Raw genomic sequence first — 20,753 nt, 5'->3', positions numbered from 1 at the left:
ACTATGTTTCTCCCTTTTCTTTCTGAAGGTCTGTGTGTCAAGTGAAGTCAGTGTAAGATCAGTGCTGAGAATGGGTGCTTTAAAGGGTGAAGGTGCTTTAGATAGTGGATGGGGATGGATGATTGTGGTGGCCTCTTTCATGGCCCAGTTCCTGTCCTTTGGATCCCCCCAGTCCGTTGGGGTGTTGTACCCCAAGTGGCTCAGTGCCTTCCAGGAGGGAAAAGGCATGACGGCTTGGGTGGGATCCATGGTGTCTGGTGTGGCGCTCATCACAAGTGAGTACTGATCATTTCTCTTGTGTGTGAGGGAGAGAGATAAAGAGAGCACATTATCACACATGCTGACAAATGGTTGTTCAACGTTTTGAAATAGTACAAGACAAAAAGAAATAACACTGAAAAATGTATTAATCAGTTAGAAACATATTATGAACATGAATAATTAACTTTGCAAGCAGAACTGTATAATGTAAGTTTCACATCCATTGGATTTTGTTAGATTTATGCTATAATCAAGAAAAAAGAAATTATGGTAACACTTCACAATGTCTCATTTCATAACATTAGTTAAAATGAACTATGTGCAATATATTTTTTCAGCATTAACCATTATTCATGGTAATTAATAAAATACATGTTTATTGTTAATGTTTACTCATGTGAGTACAAATTAACATTTACTAAGATTAATAAATGCTGTAAAAATATTGTTTATTATTGGTTTGTGTTAACTAACATAGTTAACTAATGTTAACAAAGTAAACTTTATTGTAAAGTGTTACCAAAATAATGTGCCAGATAGATATTAATAAGGATATTAATATCTCATGCAATTATTTTTCTTAAGTAAAAATGTCCTGGTTTTGGTTGTTTACCTATTTATAATAGACAAAAATTCTAAGACAGACCTGTTTCTTTGTCTCAAGTGTCCTAAATCTAATCTGACATAAAAATCACACACTCTAAAAGTGCTCTTTTTCCCATAAGAATGCTGCCGACTCTAAAGCCCTCTTTGCACACTAGTTGCTCATTGCTATCTGCATTGCTGGGGTCAAACTGACAAATCCAAAAGAACATAGTCTACACTTTATTTAGTAGAGATAGAAAGGGCAGAATGACTGAAACATAGCCACCTTTTCGTGAACTAGAGTAAAAGTTCACACAGGCTGAATGTGCGTGTAATTGTGTCTCTGTGTGAGTGTTTGGGTTACAGAGGTGTCAGGTTTTGTTTACAGACATAGCTGTATAGTCCAACTACACAGTAGGGAATTTCATGATGGACAGGACTGTCATGGACATGGGTGTGTATGTGTGAGCATGAGTGGCATGTGTTTGTGTGCCCTGGTCATACTGATTCAGAAGAAGAGGGATTTACTGAGTTGTTGCTGAGCTGGCCTGTGAGACAATCACACTCATATCTTATTCAGTAGTACTGTCTAGGAGATGTCTATCATGCTCCAATTGATTCCTGGACAGACAGACCCTGTGAAAGGGCAACATAGCAGATAGTTGTCCTCTTCACCGATTGGCTACTTTATAAATTATTTTTTTATTTTGCTTGATAGAGTTCTGGTTGCTTTGGGTTGGATGGTTTTGGTTCAGATACAGTTTGTCCAGCCATACAGATATTGCTGGTCAGTATATAGAGCCCTAGTTTGGAAAGGTTTATTTATATCAGTGTAGTGTAGTTCAACATTGAGTTGGCTGGAGTTGAGTAATAGTAAGTGTGTCTGAGGGCATTCGGCAGTGATGATAGATGATATAATGTATCCCATAACAGACTGTACAGAACCTAATGAGCCGTCACAATAAAGACAGTGAATAAAGACTAAAGAATAAAGACAGTGAATAAAAAATAAAGACTGTTCCCACTAGATGCTCTCCAGAGTCCAGCCAGTTTGACCATATTAGGAGTAACTCAGTGCTGAGTCATTTGTTATTTCTAATGGTAGATAGACAAACACATTTTCTTCATCATTTTAGTATGACAGGGTCTATTTTAGTATCTGTTAAGACCGAGTTGGAGTGAGGGTCCCTTTAATAGCACAAAAGGGCTGTTGGTCCTGTGAGGGCACATATAACATGGTACCAATAATTTATTGTGTAATTAATCTTAATATAAGGGTCATCATAATATAGAACAGTATGTATACTTATCCTACATTTATATTATTCAGGATTTCAGGTTATGCTTATTGCCAAGACAAATAATGTGCATTATGTTATGCCTTTGCATTGGTACTTTTAGAGTTCAGCACTGAAGATAACAGTGCTAGCTAAATAAACTAAGACACGATTCAGTTATTAAAGAGACAAATGAAAAGATTCGAAATGAAAAGCAGCAAAAATGGTACTTAAGTACATAAGGCAAATATAACTTGAATGGGTTTTTTATTGTTTGGTAGGTTGTCAAATGTGTGGTGTGGATTATGTATTTATTAATTAGGCGTTCTGTAAGATATGGTTCCCGTTTCTCTCTCTGTAGGTCCGGTGTGCAGTGCTTGTGTGGATAATTTTGGTGCACGGCCAGTAACTGTCTTCAGCGGTGTGATGGTGGCTGGAGGTCTGATGCTGAGTGCTTTTGCTCCAAGTGTCTCTTTCCTCATCTTCTCCTATGGCATTGTTGTTGGTAAGATAAAAAAAAGCATCATTAGCATTGAACGAATAGCTGTTTGCCGGTAGAAACATATGCATTTGTGTTTGTTTTTGTTTTTTTTTATCTTCAAAGCTTATGAATATACCTTGTATTTATCTTCTCACATCATACTATTCATAGAGGGATGTTTCAGTATGTGTTTATCTCCAGGATTTTCATTAAGCGCAGGAAGTCCTGAACAGTTTTTATAATGTCAGAGTGTGTCAGGGTTGCTATTAATTATGCTTATACAACTTTCAGAAACAGTTTGAAATTTAAAACCATGGTACCATCACTGTGTACAGTAACGACCTTTGGTCATACTCACCAACTCTCTGAACATACACAGAAATGTGCTACATACAAATACGATTGCATAATCAAGTTCAGTGGAGTTACTTTACATGCACCAGAGTCATCCTAACCATTTCACTTCCTTTGTTGCCTCAATCAGAAGTACATAATATAGGACATTATTTAATGAATTGATTCTGGCTCATCAACTTCATCCATACTTAAAGGGACAGTTTACCCAAAAATGAAAATTCTGTCATTAATTACTCACCCTCATGTCAATTCAAACCTGTAAGACCTTCGTTCACCTATAATGTAGCCTGCCTATAATTATCTATAATGTCATTTACATTAAGTTTTCTTTACACTGACATAAAATTTAAAGGTACAGATATTTTAAATCTGTACAGTTGTGAAATGCGACATTCATGATGCATTCAAGAATATATTTATGTTTCTGTGTTTAAGGCATTGGCTGTGGACTTGTCTATGCTGCCACACTGACCATAACCTGCCAGTACTTTGACAAGAGGCGTGGCCTAGCACTGGGCATTGTCACCACAGGTGTGGAATGGAATAAAATGTGTATTATTATATCTTATTGGTACTTTAATTGGTACTTTAATTTACATTGAACTACTATCATAAGCATTTTTGGCTTCATGAAAATAAAGTGAAACAAATCAATAAAAGAAAATAAATAATTCCCTTTCATTAGAAAACATAAAAAATGGTGCAGATAGCAAAAAGCAGTGTTTTTCTATTTTTTTATTTTTTTTAATAGGTTCTTTAGGTTAATTATGTTCATTCTTCTCAGGTACAAGTGTGGGCGGGTTCACTTACGCCACACTCCAGAATGAGCTCATTGAGTTGTTTGGATTGGAGGGCTGCCTGCTTATCATCGGAGCGCTGGCGCTCAACTTGATGGCATGTGCTGGGCCAATGCGACCTTTGAACTTACCTGGTTACTACCTAAAACAGAGAGCTGCTCTACAGCGTACAGAGGAACCAGAAGCACTCTACACCAAACCTACTGCCATTATCATTGACTCTGATCTCAAAACCACACTTAGCTCAGCCGATAACACAGCCACCATTAAGCTTTTGATCCTCAAGGAACCCACAGAGCTGCAAGACAGTGAAGGGGAAAGAAAAGGTGGGATATTGTCCTGTTCAGTTGTAGCACGAGCCATCAAGAAGCGAATGAGTCCCTATGGACGGTACCTGTGCGAGGCTGTAGAGCTCCTACAGGACCGTGTCTTCATAGCTTTTTGCATTGCCATATTCCTGTTCAGCTTAGGGGCGTTCCCACCTGTGCTCTTCATGGAGGACGTAGCCCAGAGCGAGGGGCTTATTGACGGGATTGCACTAATACCCCTTGTCTCCATCGTTTCAATGACAGCAGGCATTGGTAAGCTGGGCCTGGGCATCCTGGCAGACATGCAATGGGTGAACAGCTTGTACCTGTACGCCCTGACGCTGACAGGCACAGGAGTGGCTCTGCTTCTTATTCCTGTGTCTAAAAGCTACATGGGTCTGCAAGTTCTGTCGGCTGTGGTTGGATTTTTCTCAGGGAACTGGTCTCTCACATCCTATATCACTACCAAGATCGTGGGCCTTGAACGACTCAGTCAGGCTCATGGCATTCTCATGTGCTTCGGAGGGTTTGGAATCACCCTCGGGCCACCTGTTGTAGGTAAGAAGCAGCTAATGAACTTGAAGACAATATACTTTAAATTGAAGACAAAAGCTTGCTAGAAAAGCAAAGTACTAAAGAAAAAATACAGAAGAAAATATATATATTCCCTGTCTCACTGTGGGGAGATTTCGAACACTTTTACTGATGGTGTCTCTGTTGTTCTTTGCTTACAGGTTGGTTCTTTGACTGGACTCAGTCATATGACTTGGCATTCTACTTCAGTGGCACTTGTGTTTTAGTGTCTGGTTTGTTTCTGTTCTTGGCCACTCTGCCTTGCTGGAACAGGACGTCAGAGGAGGCAAATTCTCCTGCAAAAGAGGACATCAACACTTTTCAACAGCCCACTCTTGATTGTGACAAAGTAGCCTCTGTGGCTTGAACAATGTCTTAAAGGTCTTTAACTGACCTTGGCCTTAACAATCTGCTAAACATGTATAAGATTGTCTTCCTTTTCTTACAGTTTTCTTACCTGGTACAGTTTTGCCTGGGTACTTCTCATGGTGCAAAACGTTTTCTTTCCTTTAGTGCGAAAAGGTTTTATACATGCCCCATGAACCTTGTCATTATTTAAGAGAGCATGTATTAATTTTTCTTAGATACTTATATAAAGACTGCCTCATTTTTGAGGCTTATATATAGCAGAAGTGGTTTGCTAATAGTATATCGAGTAGATTGTTTACTGGACACAGAAGGTGTTTGTTTTTTTTGTAGCTCTTGATCACTTGAATTGTGTAAACTTTACTTTCTTAGAGGGTCTCACTGTGTTGCATGTGGATATCACCGACCTGTGAACATACATTACCATTAATGAGAACATTTCTGACGAAAGCTTCAGAGAATTATATGATTTGTGAATAGGATTTTTTTCACGGCACTTACCATGAAAAGCATTGAAAAAAATGAAAATCCAAAGATTTTTAATTGTTAGTCATTTAGAAATATAAGAAAATGCTGATGAAAAAAAAAAAAACCTACAGAGAAACAAGCCTGCAATGTATTTGTATTTGTGCATCTGATAATACAGCATCCTCCACAGTTTTTCAACAGGCTGGTCCCTGACAACACTATATCTTTTATTACTGTTTTTTTAAATGCCAGTGTCAATATTTCGTGTCAGTATATGTTGTAGAACTGTAATGTATTATGTATAAATGAATGTTAAGAAAAGGCCACTTTTGACCAAAGACTTGCTTTGTGTCTTGAGTAAACATTTTGACAGTGCAAAATAATTCTACATAAAATGTATCACTGTCCCAATATATGATGTATCTGTCTTGTTCTTTTATTGCAGTGAGTTTGTTTTATACAATACTATGTTAATTTTTAGTGACAATAAATAGATTTATCCTTTTTGATGTTTTCTCATTGAGTGTCTCATTCACACTTCCTTGGAGATCTGGAAAGTCTGAGTTGTTGGTTTTTCAGCTTTGGAAGAGTAACAGTTATTAATGTCGCCTTATAACTGGACCAAATTATCCACTGACAACTTTAAAATATAATTTCATAATTTACCATTACAACCTTGAACTGTTCATTTTTTCTTCTGGAAATGACATGGAAATGTGTGTGTGAGGTTTAGGTTTTGTCGACATTGTGGAAAAACAAATACCTTTAAAACTTGTTTAATAACCCTACAAATGATTAGAATCGAAATAACAGCTTCATTCTGAAAGGTGCATCAAACTCCCCATAGCCAGCTAAATCTGATGAACTGGTGTAACATGGCAATGGTTTTTGGATTTTCAAGTGTCTGTTGTTGATATAGCACACAGTCAGATATAATATTGTTCATATTAGATAAGCTGAATGACAGCTTCCTGGTTCCTTTGTTTAGTCTGTAAATCTCATTGATAATTTGCATTATAAGACACACAAACAGCTTGCTATAATCAGTGAAGATGTGTCACAGTAATGTAATATCTCTGAATTATGTTTATTTGTTGGATTTATTTACCAGTCCCAATATTTACCAGCTGTATATGCTGGTGTGTGCTCTTAGTGACAGGAAATGGATCTTTTCATGTTGTTGCATACAAGACATTACTATTGGCATGTTCAATTTGGAGCAGTGGAAAAATAACAGGCAGACAGCAGACAGTGAGTGAATGAGTGAGTGAGTGGGTGAGTGAGTGAGTGAGTGAGTGAGTGAGTGAGTGAGTGAGTGTGTGTGTGTGTGTGTGTGTGTGTGTGACACACAGAGAGAGAGAGAGAGATTCCCTTATGTATTTTTAATATGGACTGTCTGGTTACTCAGTAAACAAACCTATAAATACTTCCATGCTATTAATACTCTGGCCTCTAATACACCCTCCCATAGCACAAGGCCAAAAACAGAAATTATTATTGTCTACCAATAACCCAGAAGTACGTATACAAACTGTTTAAGTTTGAACAGAAATATAGTTTAATTGTAAGGTCTGTTATGAGAAGATCGACAGGAATCATCCTGTTACAAAGTTCAAAACAAATCTTTATTATTAAATACAACAGAAAATACACCCATGGGAATATCTGCATACGTTTATGCTATTTAGATAAATATAAAAATATACATAAAAAATAAATTGAGCAATGGCACCCTCTTTAGGATAAATGTAGTATTAATTCAAAAGTGTTGCCTATACTTTTTAAAGAAACGCTAAATCTTTTTCAAACATTGGTAAACCACTTGAAAGTTATTATTCACTTCAGCTGAAAAGTACAACCTTGACACAGACTGGTGCTTTACTATCGAGTGGAGTGGTGTGTTTGTACAGAATCTTGTAAAACGAGCTCAAAGTTTCCCACTGTTCCAATGGTGACCAGAAGAGGGAGGCAGAGTGAATCAGTCAGCTCAGAGAGTTACTAATGCGATTATTTGGGTGGTTTGTAAAGTTTATACGGTCAAAGTTAATATTCAGTAAAAGCATAATATTCACATATAAGGTCGTTTTTAATAACTACCGCAATGATACAAAAACAAACATATTTCAACTTGTTTTACTATATTAAGTTCTAAAGGGAAAGTAGCATTCAGTAGCATTTTTTTGGCATTCCAATTAACATTTGTATAACCACAGTTTTACTACAAATACCATGGTTATAGTAAGGTTAGTGTAACATGGTTAATTTGTGGTTACCATGGTTTAACTATTGTAACCATGGATTTTTGTAGTAAAACAATGGTTAATTTTCATAAGGGATGTTTATTTAATGTTTTCAATAACAAATTGAGAATTTCAATGGTTTACCTCAGTTGCCTTTCAGCGCCTCAAATCTCAATGTCTATAATCTTATCAAGCAGAGCTGGGGTTAGTCTCATTACAGTCTCATTAAAGAGTATTGTGCTTGAGCCTTCCATCACAGATCTCAAATGATTAAAATTTCTCAATGTTAGTGTAAAAAAACACACATTTTTTACCCTGTCAAAAACAACTCTTTTCAGAGCAAGCCATTTTGTAGAATTTTCCTTTAAATGTTAAAGAAACACTCCACTTCCACTCCACTTCCAGATTAAATGATCTATGCTAAGCTAAGCTAAAAGTGCTACCGCCAGACCCGGAGATCGGCTGAATGGATTTAAACTCTAATTTAACTCTAGGGGAGTTAAAAAATTAGCCTATTTCCAAAAGTAGTGGAGTGTTCCTTTAATAAGCTCTGCTGACCCAGCCCTCTCTCTTTGGAGCCAATCAAGAAACTTGCTAATTAGCACATTATTAGGAAAGGCGATTTGCAAAAAAGAATCATTAAAAAAAAAAACCTTATACTCACTTTTTCTGTAGGTGAAACTGGACCACGAATGATTTGCGCAAAGAGAGATTTGTGCTGAAACGACTGAAATGTTACTGTCAATCAAACTATAATGGGAGGGGCCTGTCTGTGTGAGGTCACAAAGACAGGCTCGATTTGAGAAAGGGGTAAAGATTTAATAGATAAAAAAAAAAAACATGTATGCATTTTTTATCACTATGTACACACACAGCCAACACACATATCCGTTCAAACAACTTGTTAAACTGCATGTAGCATCCGATGATCTCTTTAACCGAGATACGATATATATAATTTTGTGTTTACTTCGTTGCGCACCTTAAAAAAAACTGATGTTTGACTGGGAACATCTCTAGAAAAGCACATTTTTAAAGCATTTACAGAGTGATGAGGAGGACGTGAGAGGTGGGCGTCATCAGACTGACTGGGTAATTAGCCAATCATAGTGATAAGAACATGACAGATATTATAATATCAACAGAGTAATCAGCCAATCCCAGTAACATTTTTTAAAATAAATGTAAATTTAATACTTAATAATATTATTCATATTTTAAGGGTCTAACAATCAATGCAACAATATTTAAATATAAATGTATATTATTCTTATTATTAATCTGAAGTCTCATTTGGCCCTTTATACAGTCTATGATTTGGCCACATTTTTCATATGATTTAGATTATGATTTTTTATAGGCTAATAAAAAATAGTAAATGTGAAAATTAGCCTACAACTGGTAATGTTCAGTTTTTTAAATCTCAGAAATGTCATCCTTCCTTCTAAATAGCACTTTATATATGCCCTGTATCATTTTGCTGTCAAGAAAAAATTAATACTTTTTAAGGTAATTTAAAAACTTAAGCTGATTTAAACGACAACCTGTGGACAGATAAATATACTTGAGACGCATATCTGTACTTAAATAATTTCAAATAAATGTCCAGGCCATTCGATAAAGTGCTAAGAAACATAATATCATATGAACTATAAATGCAACAAAATTACAACAGCCATTTACTTTCATTTATGTGCTAACTTTCTGACATATTTACAAAAACTAAACAGCATCACAACAATTTTAGGTGTAGTGAAGAAATACAGATAAACAGATGCATAAGTGAGAACCTTATAGCATGAGCCAAGTGTACAGTTCCAGGAAAATTCATATTAAACTCATCTATCCTCTCTTCTCTATACTTCTCCCTCTAACTCTCTGCTTTCCTTTTTACACCATTTGGTATCATCCCAATTGCCCATAAAAGAGATTTATTGATGTTCCACCCATGTATATGACATTACAAAGATATAGACCAGAACAGTAAACATTTATAATGTTTCACAAAACATGAAAATATATAACACCAAAATAAGATGTAGTCACATTCAATTCAGGCATTACAATCTGTTTAGACGTTTGGGTAATTACAATCTTGCTGGCTGCTGAATGCATTCAGATATTAATGAGAGCATACTTACACATGATAAAAAAGGTAAGATTTAATAATGGAATTCTGTCCATCAGAAGAGTATATGGTATATACAGTAAATAAATAGAGTAAATAAAGTATGTCTTTTTAAGGGAATAAGAGACTTGTGTTTGAATCTCACTATTACAGATAAGACAAACCATTTCTCAGACAATGACAAGAATAATGATTTTTTTATGATTCCGTCCAAAAAAAAAAAAAAAAAATTATTGGATATTTTTCTTTTTGTCTAAGAATCTGATATTCCTGCAAGCACTCAGTGCTGTAAATTGATTATGTAACAACTCTGCACTACTAATACATGAATTGAAATAATCTTGCTCTTACCATTGAGAATTCACTTGAAAAAAATAATAATAATGGATTGTACCAGAACCCTTTTATCATATACACATATTACTGGTGTCTTTATGTGACAGACAGGCAAGTTATAAGGCCTGACATCAGATCAACAATCTGAACAGACTAGTTAACATTTTCTGAAAAACTACATATTTGATAGTACATTTCAGACAGTGTATCTTACAAAAATGCTTTGAGCAGATTGTATGTGTGTGCGTTTGTTTGGAAGGATGAGTCACAAAAATAAGCCACAGCAGAATGAAAAAAGCCCAGTTTTGTTTGCCCAGTGGATATTGTCATTTTTTGCCTTTTAAGGCTGTAGTTTGACAATATAAGCTAACAGGTATATTCAGATTTATTGTGGGTTTTAGCTTGCATTACGCTATGCATTAGGGTTAGCATTACGGCTTAGCTAGCTGCAATTTCCAGGCATTTGTACACTGCCAGTACCTCCAAACTTAGCTCTTTGCCTCAAGGAAGAAGAGATAATGTTTCAAATTCAAGCGTTGCCTTCGACTAATTCATTCCTTAAAGCTTTCATTGTGTTTGAGAGGAAAAAGCACATAGATGAGAAATCACCATAGCTTCCATGTCCATATATATTCCATGAGATTTAGTAAAATGCTTCTGTAATCTTAAACTCTGCAAGAGACATAATCAGTGTGCATTAAATACTTTGATATTATGACAGAGGGATTAGAAGGATTCGGTCCTGAGAAATCAAATGGGTTGTAGTCACATGATCCTCCATCCTGGACCAATCAGAATCCACACTCAGTAAAAGTTGTTCACATAAATATTTACTAAATTACTTAAAATATGTCCTCAGAAATTTATATCAGTCCGTTGACAATCTAATTAAATTGTCCAAAATAAATTTTTAAGATTGTAAATGCATTTTTTTTGCCCTTTAAATAACATTTTGTAAATATATTTTGTCATTTGAAGGTTTAGACAGAGTATATTTTCTATATGATGTTTACAACATGTATGTATACCATATATTTGAAATATATTTTGGCAAGAAAAAAGTATTTTTTTTACCATATGGGTTAAAAGAGCTAAGTCTAAGGCTGGCATCTGTGTGAAAGTGTGAGCTCTGACCCCAATTAAACACACCTGAAACCAGCTAATCAAGGTCTTAACTTCCAGGCAGTTGTGTTGAGGGAAATTGGAGTAAAGTCTGCAAGACAACGGACCTCCAGAACCAAGGGCTTGTCCACACGGAGACGCATTTAGCTGTAAATGTAAAAATGCATCATAACAGCATTTCGTCCAGACGCATACAGAGTAATGCGTCATTAACATATTGATGAAATTGTTTTAATATAAGTATATAAATAGGGGTGTGACTGCAGTGGGGAAACAAAACTTTGTACTTGCACAGGACAGTACTGTTGACATTTAGAGAGTCGCTAAGGTTTGTCCAAAAAGTAGCTAGATTTGTTGCTAGTCACTTTTTGTAAAGAAAGTCGCTAATGGGGTCTGAAAAAGTCACTAAATCTAGCAACAAAGCCACCAAGTTGGCAATTGGCCACACACTGGTCTGGCATGTATACTACATTGTTTTGTGTCAGATTCAGAGGTTTCGTGTGTATGCAGATATTTTTAAGATGATGCTGTGTTTACGGAAGAACGAGGAAAAATAAATTGGACAGGGAAAGCTTTGGCTCCGTGTGGATCAAGTTTGGTGACCCCTGATCTAAGCTAAACACTGGTTTTGATGTTAAGATTAATTAACATTAGGTGTTTACCCCAATTACACAGAATTGTTTCTGAGTCTAAAAGATGTCCGTGACACATCAGTGTTAATTGTGGACATCGGAAAGTGTTCGTAGCTGTCCTCGAGTGACTGAAAATGGCAGTGTAGCACCACGGAGGCCACATCCTTGCGGAAGTTGCTGTTGAGGAAGCCATAGATGATGGGGTTGACGCAGGTAGAGCTCATGGCCAGCAGATGGCAGAATGAAAACAGCAGATTGTGGTAACACACAGGCAACACCTCCTGGTGCCAGTCTGCCACCACATTAAAGGCATTTAATGGCAGCCAGCACACAGCAAATGCAGCCACCAAAGTGACAAGCATGACATTTATGCGTTTGCTGTGCATCATACGCCGGTGTTCGTCCTCTCGGTTGCGGCTGCACTGGTGATCCAGCATGCGCTGTCTGCGTCGCAGTCGCAGGAAGATGCGAAGATAACAAAGTAGCATGAGCAGCAGCGGGCAGCAGTACTGGAATAGTAACAGGCTGGTGGTGTAGGCTAGTTTGTGTTGCTGAGAGGGCCAGACTTCCAGACAGGCCTGCAACTGGCTGAGCGGCGCAGGAAGCAGACTGTATGGCTCACTGCTGAGCAAGTGAAACGCCAAGAAAGGTAATGATGTTACGCAAGCCAGCAGCCACACAATCAAGACGGCTATGTACGCCTGAGGGACACTCGGCTTCCAGCCAGATGGATGCAGGATGAGTTGGTGCCTTTCAAGTGCGATCAAAACCATAGACAGAACTGAAACGGTCACCGACACACACTGCACGAATGGCATTAGGCGACATAGCTGCGCACCGAAGATCCAGTGGTCCATGAGCGTGTAAACCACTGTGAAGGGAAGGCAGAACACGCTCACCAGGATATCAGAAACCGAAAGGTTGGCAATGAGGATGCTTGTGACGTTAGGAGGGTCCCGCTGGTGCATGATAATGCAAATGAGGAGGATGTTACCAAGCAAGCCCAAAATAAGCACCAGGCAGTAGCATAGCACTAGTGTAAGCGTCATGGCGCTTGACTGCCAGCAGGGGACATCAAGTAGGAACAAACTACTGTTGCTTTGATTGAGACTGAGGGTGGAGTTTAAGAGCGCCTGCCACCACTGCATGTCAAAGAGACCTGACGACATTGGCCACCTCAGGATACCGCCAAACAGCAAAGCATCTTGGGAGTCTGAAAATAACAAAGAGGTGCATCTAAATTAGACGTGCACACCCCTGGGGCACTCAGCATGCATTTCAGCAGCTATGACACTACAGAGGCTTTAACAGTTATTTTGGAAATCGTGAGGACATAAAGTGAAAAAATGTTAAAAGTGATTTAAAGACAAGGGTTTTACTCAGTCCCAAACAGTGACCCTTATTGAACAATATCACGAGTTCCCCTGAGAACATAGACCTTTACATCTATGTGTAAGAGAGAGTTGGGTTGACACCTTTGATTAAATATAAAAAGGCGATCTCTTTGTTACTTTTTCTGTAGTTGGAAATAATGGGAAAGAGATAAAAGAGAAGTGTATGGGTGTAATGATACTGTGACCCTGCTGAGGGATTTGAAGTGCATCCAATTATAGATGTTCCTTTGGGGGTGGCCATTGATCAAGACCTGCAATGGCTCAAAATGTGAATGCAATCATTTTGTCTCAGCAACGTATCCACTGAGTGTACTGGAGACTGTAGTGTTTTATTTGTGTGTGTCTTGGGCAGCAGTCTTGCAGAACGGTCTCATATCGATCTGAATGTTCTATGGATAATCTATAGATGCTCTGAATACACACATTAACATACAAAGAGCTCATTAAATTCACTGCACAACAGTTTTTGATTTGTCTGAAAAGCTCCTCACATTCCATTCATCATTAAGAATCTAAATTCTTAAAGGGACAATTAACCTTAAAAATTAAAAATCTATGATCAGTAACTCACCCTCATTACTTTGTTTTTTTCCAGTGAAACACAAGGAGATGTTATACTGTCTTTTTATGCTATATATATATATATATATATATATATATATATATATATATATATATATATATATATATATATAAATACTACTTCCTATTTATAAAGTCAAGTACAAGGAGGACGGCAGGTTCAATCTTGCCTATTTCTTGGATATATTATATTTAAAGTGTAGAAGAGATTTAGTCAATGTCCAGTGGAATTTTAATAAAATATATGGCAATGATATATATAATACTGCATTATGGTATACACTAGAAGCCAGTGTTATCTAGATAGTGAACTTGACGATGATTCAGGAACTTCAAACAAATAAATGCAATTTTTTCTATGTAAAATACATACATAAAATATGCAATAGTTATTTATAAACTTAAATATGCATCACTGTAAAGTGAAAGCGAAATACATCTGGTGGGAATAAACTAACAAAACTTAACAGTCACTGCAGCAATGGTTCTCTCTTCTGTCAGTTCACGACCAATTCAAAACCATCTTATATCAAAATGATTTTTTTTTTAATTATGATGAATTTTTATGCTTCTTCTGACAGCACATGAATTAGGAAGAATGTTCACCCTGCTCTTTTCCATGCAATGAAAGAGAATGGTGTCCAGGGGTTGTCAAGCTCCCAAAAAGGTTAAAATGTTTCATAACACTAGTCTATATGGATCATGGGCTATATTCCAAGTCCAAACAATAGCTTTCTGGAACATAGAGAATGCCATTTAAGTTGTTATTCATTATATGCAAAGCAGTAGCATCAACATTCTCCTATCATCATACAGGTTTGGAACAACATGAGGGTGAGTAACTGATGACAGCAGCACAGCCAATCATTACAATTTGCATGACATATCATTATATCCCAGCTGATCTCAGAATAGGTTAGTCTTAAGTAAAAAGGCATGGCTAGCTTTTGTAGGCTTTTCAGAGATAGATATGCAACAATGAGCATAATCATCGTTTATTTGCACAACAAATTATATTTTCATGCTTGGCTGTAGTCGTATCTATCTCTCTTTATCTCTCTCGCTCTCTCATTCAGAGGATAGACATAATGAGATAACTTTGGACTTCCTGTTGTAATCAGTGTCCATCATTTAATTATATTATAAAATTAGAATTCTCTCATGTCTAAACATATCTGCTACTTGGCAAACACAGAGCCAAGCAGAGTCTAAAATCAGTTTGTTACAGTCAAATGTGTGGTCGTTGCCACCACAAACAATTAAACCCTATTTTCACACTTTTGCATCATTTGCAAAGCAAAAATAAACTAAGGCCTAAAACAGTTTCCGTATAGTTTTAATGTTACATCATCTTAAAGTTGAAATCTATTAGTTTGAATTAAAATGACCTGATGTGGCATAAAAGTTCCTGTAACACCTGCAGATGTGTTTTTATGTGACAAAGCAGGGAAAATAGGACGAGTGATCTCTACCCTGCCTTACAACTGATATCCTTTTTTTTAATATCATCAAATGTTATTTTTCACCTGTAATGGGACTTAGAGAGAGAGAAGATCATATTAACCTCCTGCACTCACTCTCTCTCTCTGTCAATTTCATTCTCTTTCTCTCTCTTTCATAATCATCCCAATCTCACATCATCTCCCCATTCTTCTCTTACAGGTGTGGATTTCCCCTAAGGCAGTTTACATGTCACACTGACCAAACCGTAAAAATACTCACATCTGCTCAAACACACAGACATTCGGACTCAACTATAATACAAACCCTGAGCTCTAGATTACAGTTGATATTAAAGCCTGGTGCATTCTTGGATTCTAGATGGTTTTAGTCATTTACTTAAATATACATAAATGTAATTTCCAAAACAATCAAAGATTCTGTTGTGCTGACCTCTGACCTCCTTTGGGTCAAGGATAATTGTAAATTATCTTAGAAAATCCTCTCTACATATAACATTGTGGTCATATAGCCTACCCTATTTATGTGATGAGACTTAACAGATGCGGAACATCCCTAAAGATTTATGAATTGAACCCTAAGACAGCTTTTCATTTTAATTAAAATAGGGCACAAATAAAGCTATTAGTATCACTGAATCCTGTCGCCATACTGCCCACCTGCACAAATATACTGATCTGAGAAGATGTGCTTGCATTTATGTGTGCAAAGGAGAAAATTGCTTGTGTGTCCTCACTTCATGGCAACACCAAAGTGCTGTAGTCTATGTCAACATTGGACCCTGTCCAACAGATGACTGGTTACTACAAGCTTTTTCAACCTTTCTGAACAACTATGCATGTGTGCATGTATGGCTGATGTACAATATCAATGTCTCCAAAATGGAAGAGCATTTAATTACATATAAAATACTAAACAAAGCACAGCTTTTTATACTTAAAGATACACAAACATCCACAGATGCTTAATATCACCCAGTCAGAGTGAATCAAACGTCAACCACATGAAGATGCTCCACAGAATAATCAAACTGTGTCACTGATAAATTCATACATTGAGCACAGCACCTTAAATTGCTGTAATCTTTGCAAAAAAGGAGTTTAAACAGATACAAATATACAAATTATTGTACACACAATTTATTTTATAATCATTGAATATATAATGTAGAAACATGCATATATGTGTGGGCAGCATTTCAAGAACTCACCTGTGTCTTCTACAGCAGACTGCTGTCAGGCAGTCAGGGAAAAAACACTCAGATTCAGCCAACTCCAGATGTTCTACCTCAACTGCCTCTCTCTCTCTCTCTCTCCCTCTTTCTCTCTCATCCTGGGCTTCTTCTGAGCCCACATCCTTGTAATGTGCCGTCTCTGTAGTAACTATTGTGCAGGGCTTCACACTGCATAACCCCAATGTATTCCATTGTGTTTACTGCCCACGTGTGATATGAACGATGTACTACATCAGGAGTTTTGGAATATGTGCCCCTTAGGATATTAAGTAAAGATCATGTTCCATTAAGATATTTTGTAAATTTCCTACAATAAATATATAAAATCTTCATTTTTAATATGTAATTTGCAAGTACATAATTTGGACAACTTTAAACGCAATTTTTTTATTTTTTTTCTGCACCTTAAGATTCCAGATATTACATTACATTTATCTGACGCTTTTATCCAAAGTGACTTACAATTGCTATATATGTCAGAGGTCACACACCTATGGAGCAACTAGGGGTTAAGTGTCTTGCTCAGGGACACATTGGTGTCTCACAGTGGATTCGAACCCGGGTCTCTCACACCAATGGCATGTGTCTTATCCACTGCGCCAACACCACTATATAAACTATATTCAAATAGTTAAGTATTGTCTTATCATAACAACCCATACATCAATGGACAACTTATTTATTCAGCTTCCAGATGGTGTATAAATTTCAATTTCAAAGAAAATTGACACTTAAAGAGGTCATATGATGCGATTTCACATTTTCCTTTCTCTTTTGAGTGTTACAAGCTCTTGGTGCATGAAGATGATCTGTAAAATTTTAAATCCAAAGAGATATTCTTTATAAAACTTAAGACTAATCCAGACCCCTCTAAAACGGCCCGTTTAAAAACACCCCCACATCTCTACATCACTATGTAGGAAGATTTGCAAAATGAAGCCATATGTTCACGCAAAGAAAGAAGGCATGCCTTTTATTCTCTCTGCTGCCACCGGCGCCTTTTCGTGGAGAAGCTGTGTTTCTTTATTTTTAATGTTTGTGAAAATGCAATCTTTCTTTTAAACCCATTGCCAGTGAAGATGGTGTGATCAAGAAATCTGAAGGAACATCTCCCAGTATTCTGCTATGATGTTGCCCTGATGATTGAGGTGATTATAATGACTGGATATGTTTTATAACAATTATTGTTCTTTCTTTCCTCAAGGAATTTTTTCGGACTTTCCTGCCTCTTTGGAACATTTCCGTTCACACTGACTGTGGAGAGATGGTGTGCAGCTTCATGACACGTGAAGTTTAGTGCCGATGGACAGCTTCTGGGACATTGACAGACAGCCCATTCCAGCAAGTTCATTTGGAGTTCTTTTTTTATTTATTAATTAATTTATTTATTTAGTCAAACTTGCATTCACTAATGCTTGAGTGAGATTTTAGAAGAAAACTTTCAGTTCTGTTTAGTGTTGGTGCTTGTAGTAGTTGAGAATTAATCGCCTGTTTTCACAGACAGGGCTTAGACTTAGCCAGGATCATAGTTCAATAAGGACATTAAAGTCAATATCATTAACATGCCTTATAAAAAACATTACTGGGTTGCATCTTGAGACAAAACAATTTTTTTATTCAAAAATATCACTCAAAAGTTAATGTAATTTTAAACTGTACTAATAATATGCATTTATGTGGTCAAAAACATTACATTTAATTCACACTTAAGTGTATTGTTAACTGACATTAAGGTGTATTTTAGTTCACGTTAATTGCTTGCCAGTACATTAGTAGTACACTTTAAACATATTTTAAAGACATTAGACGCAATTAAGAACATAATTGTACTAAAATGTGCCACTTATAGTCCAACTTAAGTTGTTTCAAAAAATCACTCAAAAGTTCAACTTATTGCATTTAATATAACTTTAAAGTGTGATATATTTGAAATTAATTACAAATTCAATGTATTTAAGCGGCGAAAATAAAATTTAATTTGCACTTATGTGTGTCCTTTTAAAGTATATTATTTCTGCAATAAGTACACTTTATAAAAGTATACTTAAGTGCACTTCTTTTTCACAAGGGGAAAGATGCACTGCATGTCATCTTGAGGTTCTTTTATCTTAAAAAAATTGTAAAGCTGTATCTTTCTTTTATAAATATGATAAAACTAAAGACTTTTTGGAGATATGAAGGATGCAATACTACTGTATAGGTACTCAGGAATAACATGAGATCGGGTGAAACTGTGTGTGTTATGTCCCTTAAGCCTGCTGGAAACCAAGTCTAACATTAACAAACATTACATTGATCACAAATGCACAAACAAGCATAGATGCATGCTCTTAGGAATGTTTATTTAGAATGCTGTTTACATCAGCTCATTCAGCAGGGTTTAGCCTGGTTATTTATTTTTCGTATTCATCAGCAATGGGCTAAGCATTAGTGTCGCCATTTTCAAGTCTGTTTGAACACACAAATATACAAATTGAGTTGAATGTTTGTTTGTTTTTCTTTAAAAAATAATCTAGACATTTTATCTCATTTACACATGACAGCAAATGCTCTCAAATTTATTGAGAAGTGAAAAAGAATGGAACTCACGGATTATCGCCACTGAAGTCATCACTTTTGGTGCTGCCGAAAAGAGCTTCCCAGCTGTCACCTCTGTTCCAACACACAAATACACAAATGGTTTGGTATACGTTTATAATACTTAATGTAACTTGCTTTGTATAAAAGCATCTGCCAAATGTGTAAATGTAAAAAAGAAATAAAGCAACTTATATGACATAATAAAGCCCATAGATGCATGCTGTTAGGTATATTTATTTAAAATGCAGTTCAAATCGGCTCATTCTGCAGGGTTTAGGCTGGTCATTTATCTTACATTATTTGTTCAGTGGTGTCAATAATGGGCGCAGTCGTGCTGTCTTCATTGTCATGTCTGTTCCAACACACAAATATACAAACTGAGTTATATCATCAATGGAAAACTTATTTATTCAGCTTCCAGATGGTGTATAAATCTCAATTTCAAAGAAAATTTACACTTAAAGGGGTCATATGATGCGATTTCACATTTTCCTTTCTCTTTTGAGTGTTACAAGCTCTTGGTTCATGAAGAAGATCTGTAAAGTTTCAAATCCAAAGAGATATTCTTTATAAAAGTTAAGACTAGTCCACGCTCCCCTAAAACGGCCCGTTTAAAAACACCCCCACATCTCTACGTCACTATGTAGGAAGATTTGCAAAATGAAGCCATATGTTCACGCAAAGAAAGAAGGCATGCCTTTTATTCTCTCTGCTGCAACCGGCACCTTTTCGTGGAGAAGCTGTGTTTCATTATGAAAGTGAAACTACTTTGTTTGGCCTTCCAAATGAGGATATCCGCTTTGTCATGCCTAGAGCTGATCCATGCCGGTCGCTTAGGAAATACATCAACTTCACTCTGTGGATCACCGGATCGGCTTTCACTGTGGACGAAGTGGAGTCCAGCCCGTGGTTGTCACGTGTTTTCTGCAACTCCCGGCTGCTCCTTCGTCAAATCCAATGGCTGTTCCTCGTTATAATCGCTGGCTGCTGCTTACTCAAGCCGCTGGCCATTCCTCACTCTTTGCAAGGACAGTCTGGCGCTTCTGACTCCTGGTATGTAAGTCGGTTTACACATGTAAAGGATTTGCCACTGATAATTTAAACACGAGTTTTGAGCAGTGTAGATTAGCACTTGTTTTTTGTCATTTCTTAGATCATAAATGCAGACATGGTTTTATGTTTACGCAGTGTGATATGCAACGCAGATGCTTGAAACATTTGGTCAATCACAAGGCACTGGATAGCTGGCCAATCAGAGCACACCTTGCTTTTCAGAAGAGAGTTAGGTCTCTGCAGAGCAAAAGTAGGCGTTTATGACCTTGTGGGTGTTTTAAAACTGCTGGGTGTTTCTAAATCATGCAATCAAAATGATCCCCCTTACCTAAGCCCATCCCTAAACCTACCATCACTATGATGTCAGCCAATCAGGTATCATGGCCTAAAAACACCCTGATCTGGTAACTACCATTACTTTCCTGCAAAGACTTACACTTGTTTCAGAATGACAAGCCTTGTAAAAATCAATGCGTTTCAGAAGGCGGGGCATAGAGGAGAAACAATAATGTACATTA

The 20,753-nt window shown here is 36.7% G+C and overlaps 2 protein-coding genes across 3 annotated transcripts in view; one reads left to right on the top strand and one right to left on the bottom strand.

Annotated features, from left to right (window-relative positions):
- The window catches only part of slc16a9a (solute carrier family 16 member 9a), a 164,587-nt gene that overhangs the window by 951 nt on the left and 142,883 nt on the right, over positions 1-20,753 (top strand). For both annotated transcript variants that reach the window (XM_059520174.1, XM_059520173.1), the window contains 5 exons: positions 29-275; positions 2,485-2,628; positions 3,397-3,492; positions 3,746-4,624; positions 4,801-5,550. In XM_059520174.1, coding sequence (XP_059376157.1) covers positions 71-275; positions 2,485-2,628; positions 3,397-3,492; positions 3,746-4,624; positions 4,801-5,006 — 1,530 coding nt within the window. In that variant the 5' untranslated portion in view covers positions 29-70 and the 3' untranslated portion in view covers positions 5,007-5,550. The remainder of the gene's footprint in view (positions 1-28; positions 276-2,484; positions 2,629-3,396; positions 3,493-3,745; positions 4,625-4,800; positions 5,551-20,753) is intronic.
- npy4r (neuropeptide Y receptor Y4) lies at positions 11,921-13,100 on the bottom strand. The gene has a single exon (XM_059521014.1). The coding sequence runs from the start codon at positions 13,098-13,100 to the stop codon at positions 11,967-11,969; it is 1,134 nt and encodes a 377-aa protein (XP_059376997.1). The 3' UTR covers positions 11,921-11,966.

Source organism: Carassius carassius, chromosome 32 (genome assembly GCF_963082965.1).
Source record: "Carassius carassius chromosome 32, fCarCar2.1, whole genome shotgun sequence".
Classification (NCBI taxonomy): domain Eukaryota; kingdom Metazoa; phylum Chordata; class Actinopteri; order Cypriniformes; family Cyprinidae; genus Carassius; species Carassius carassius.
The sequence above is the reverse complement of the archived record's forward strand: the minus strand, read 5'-3'. Positions and strand labels throughout refer to the sequence as shown.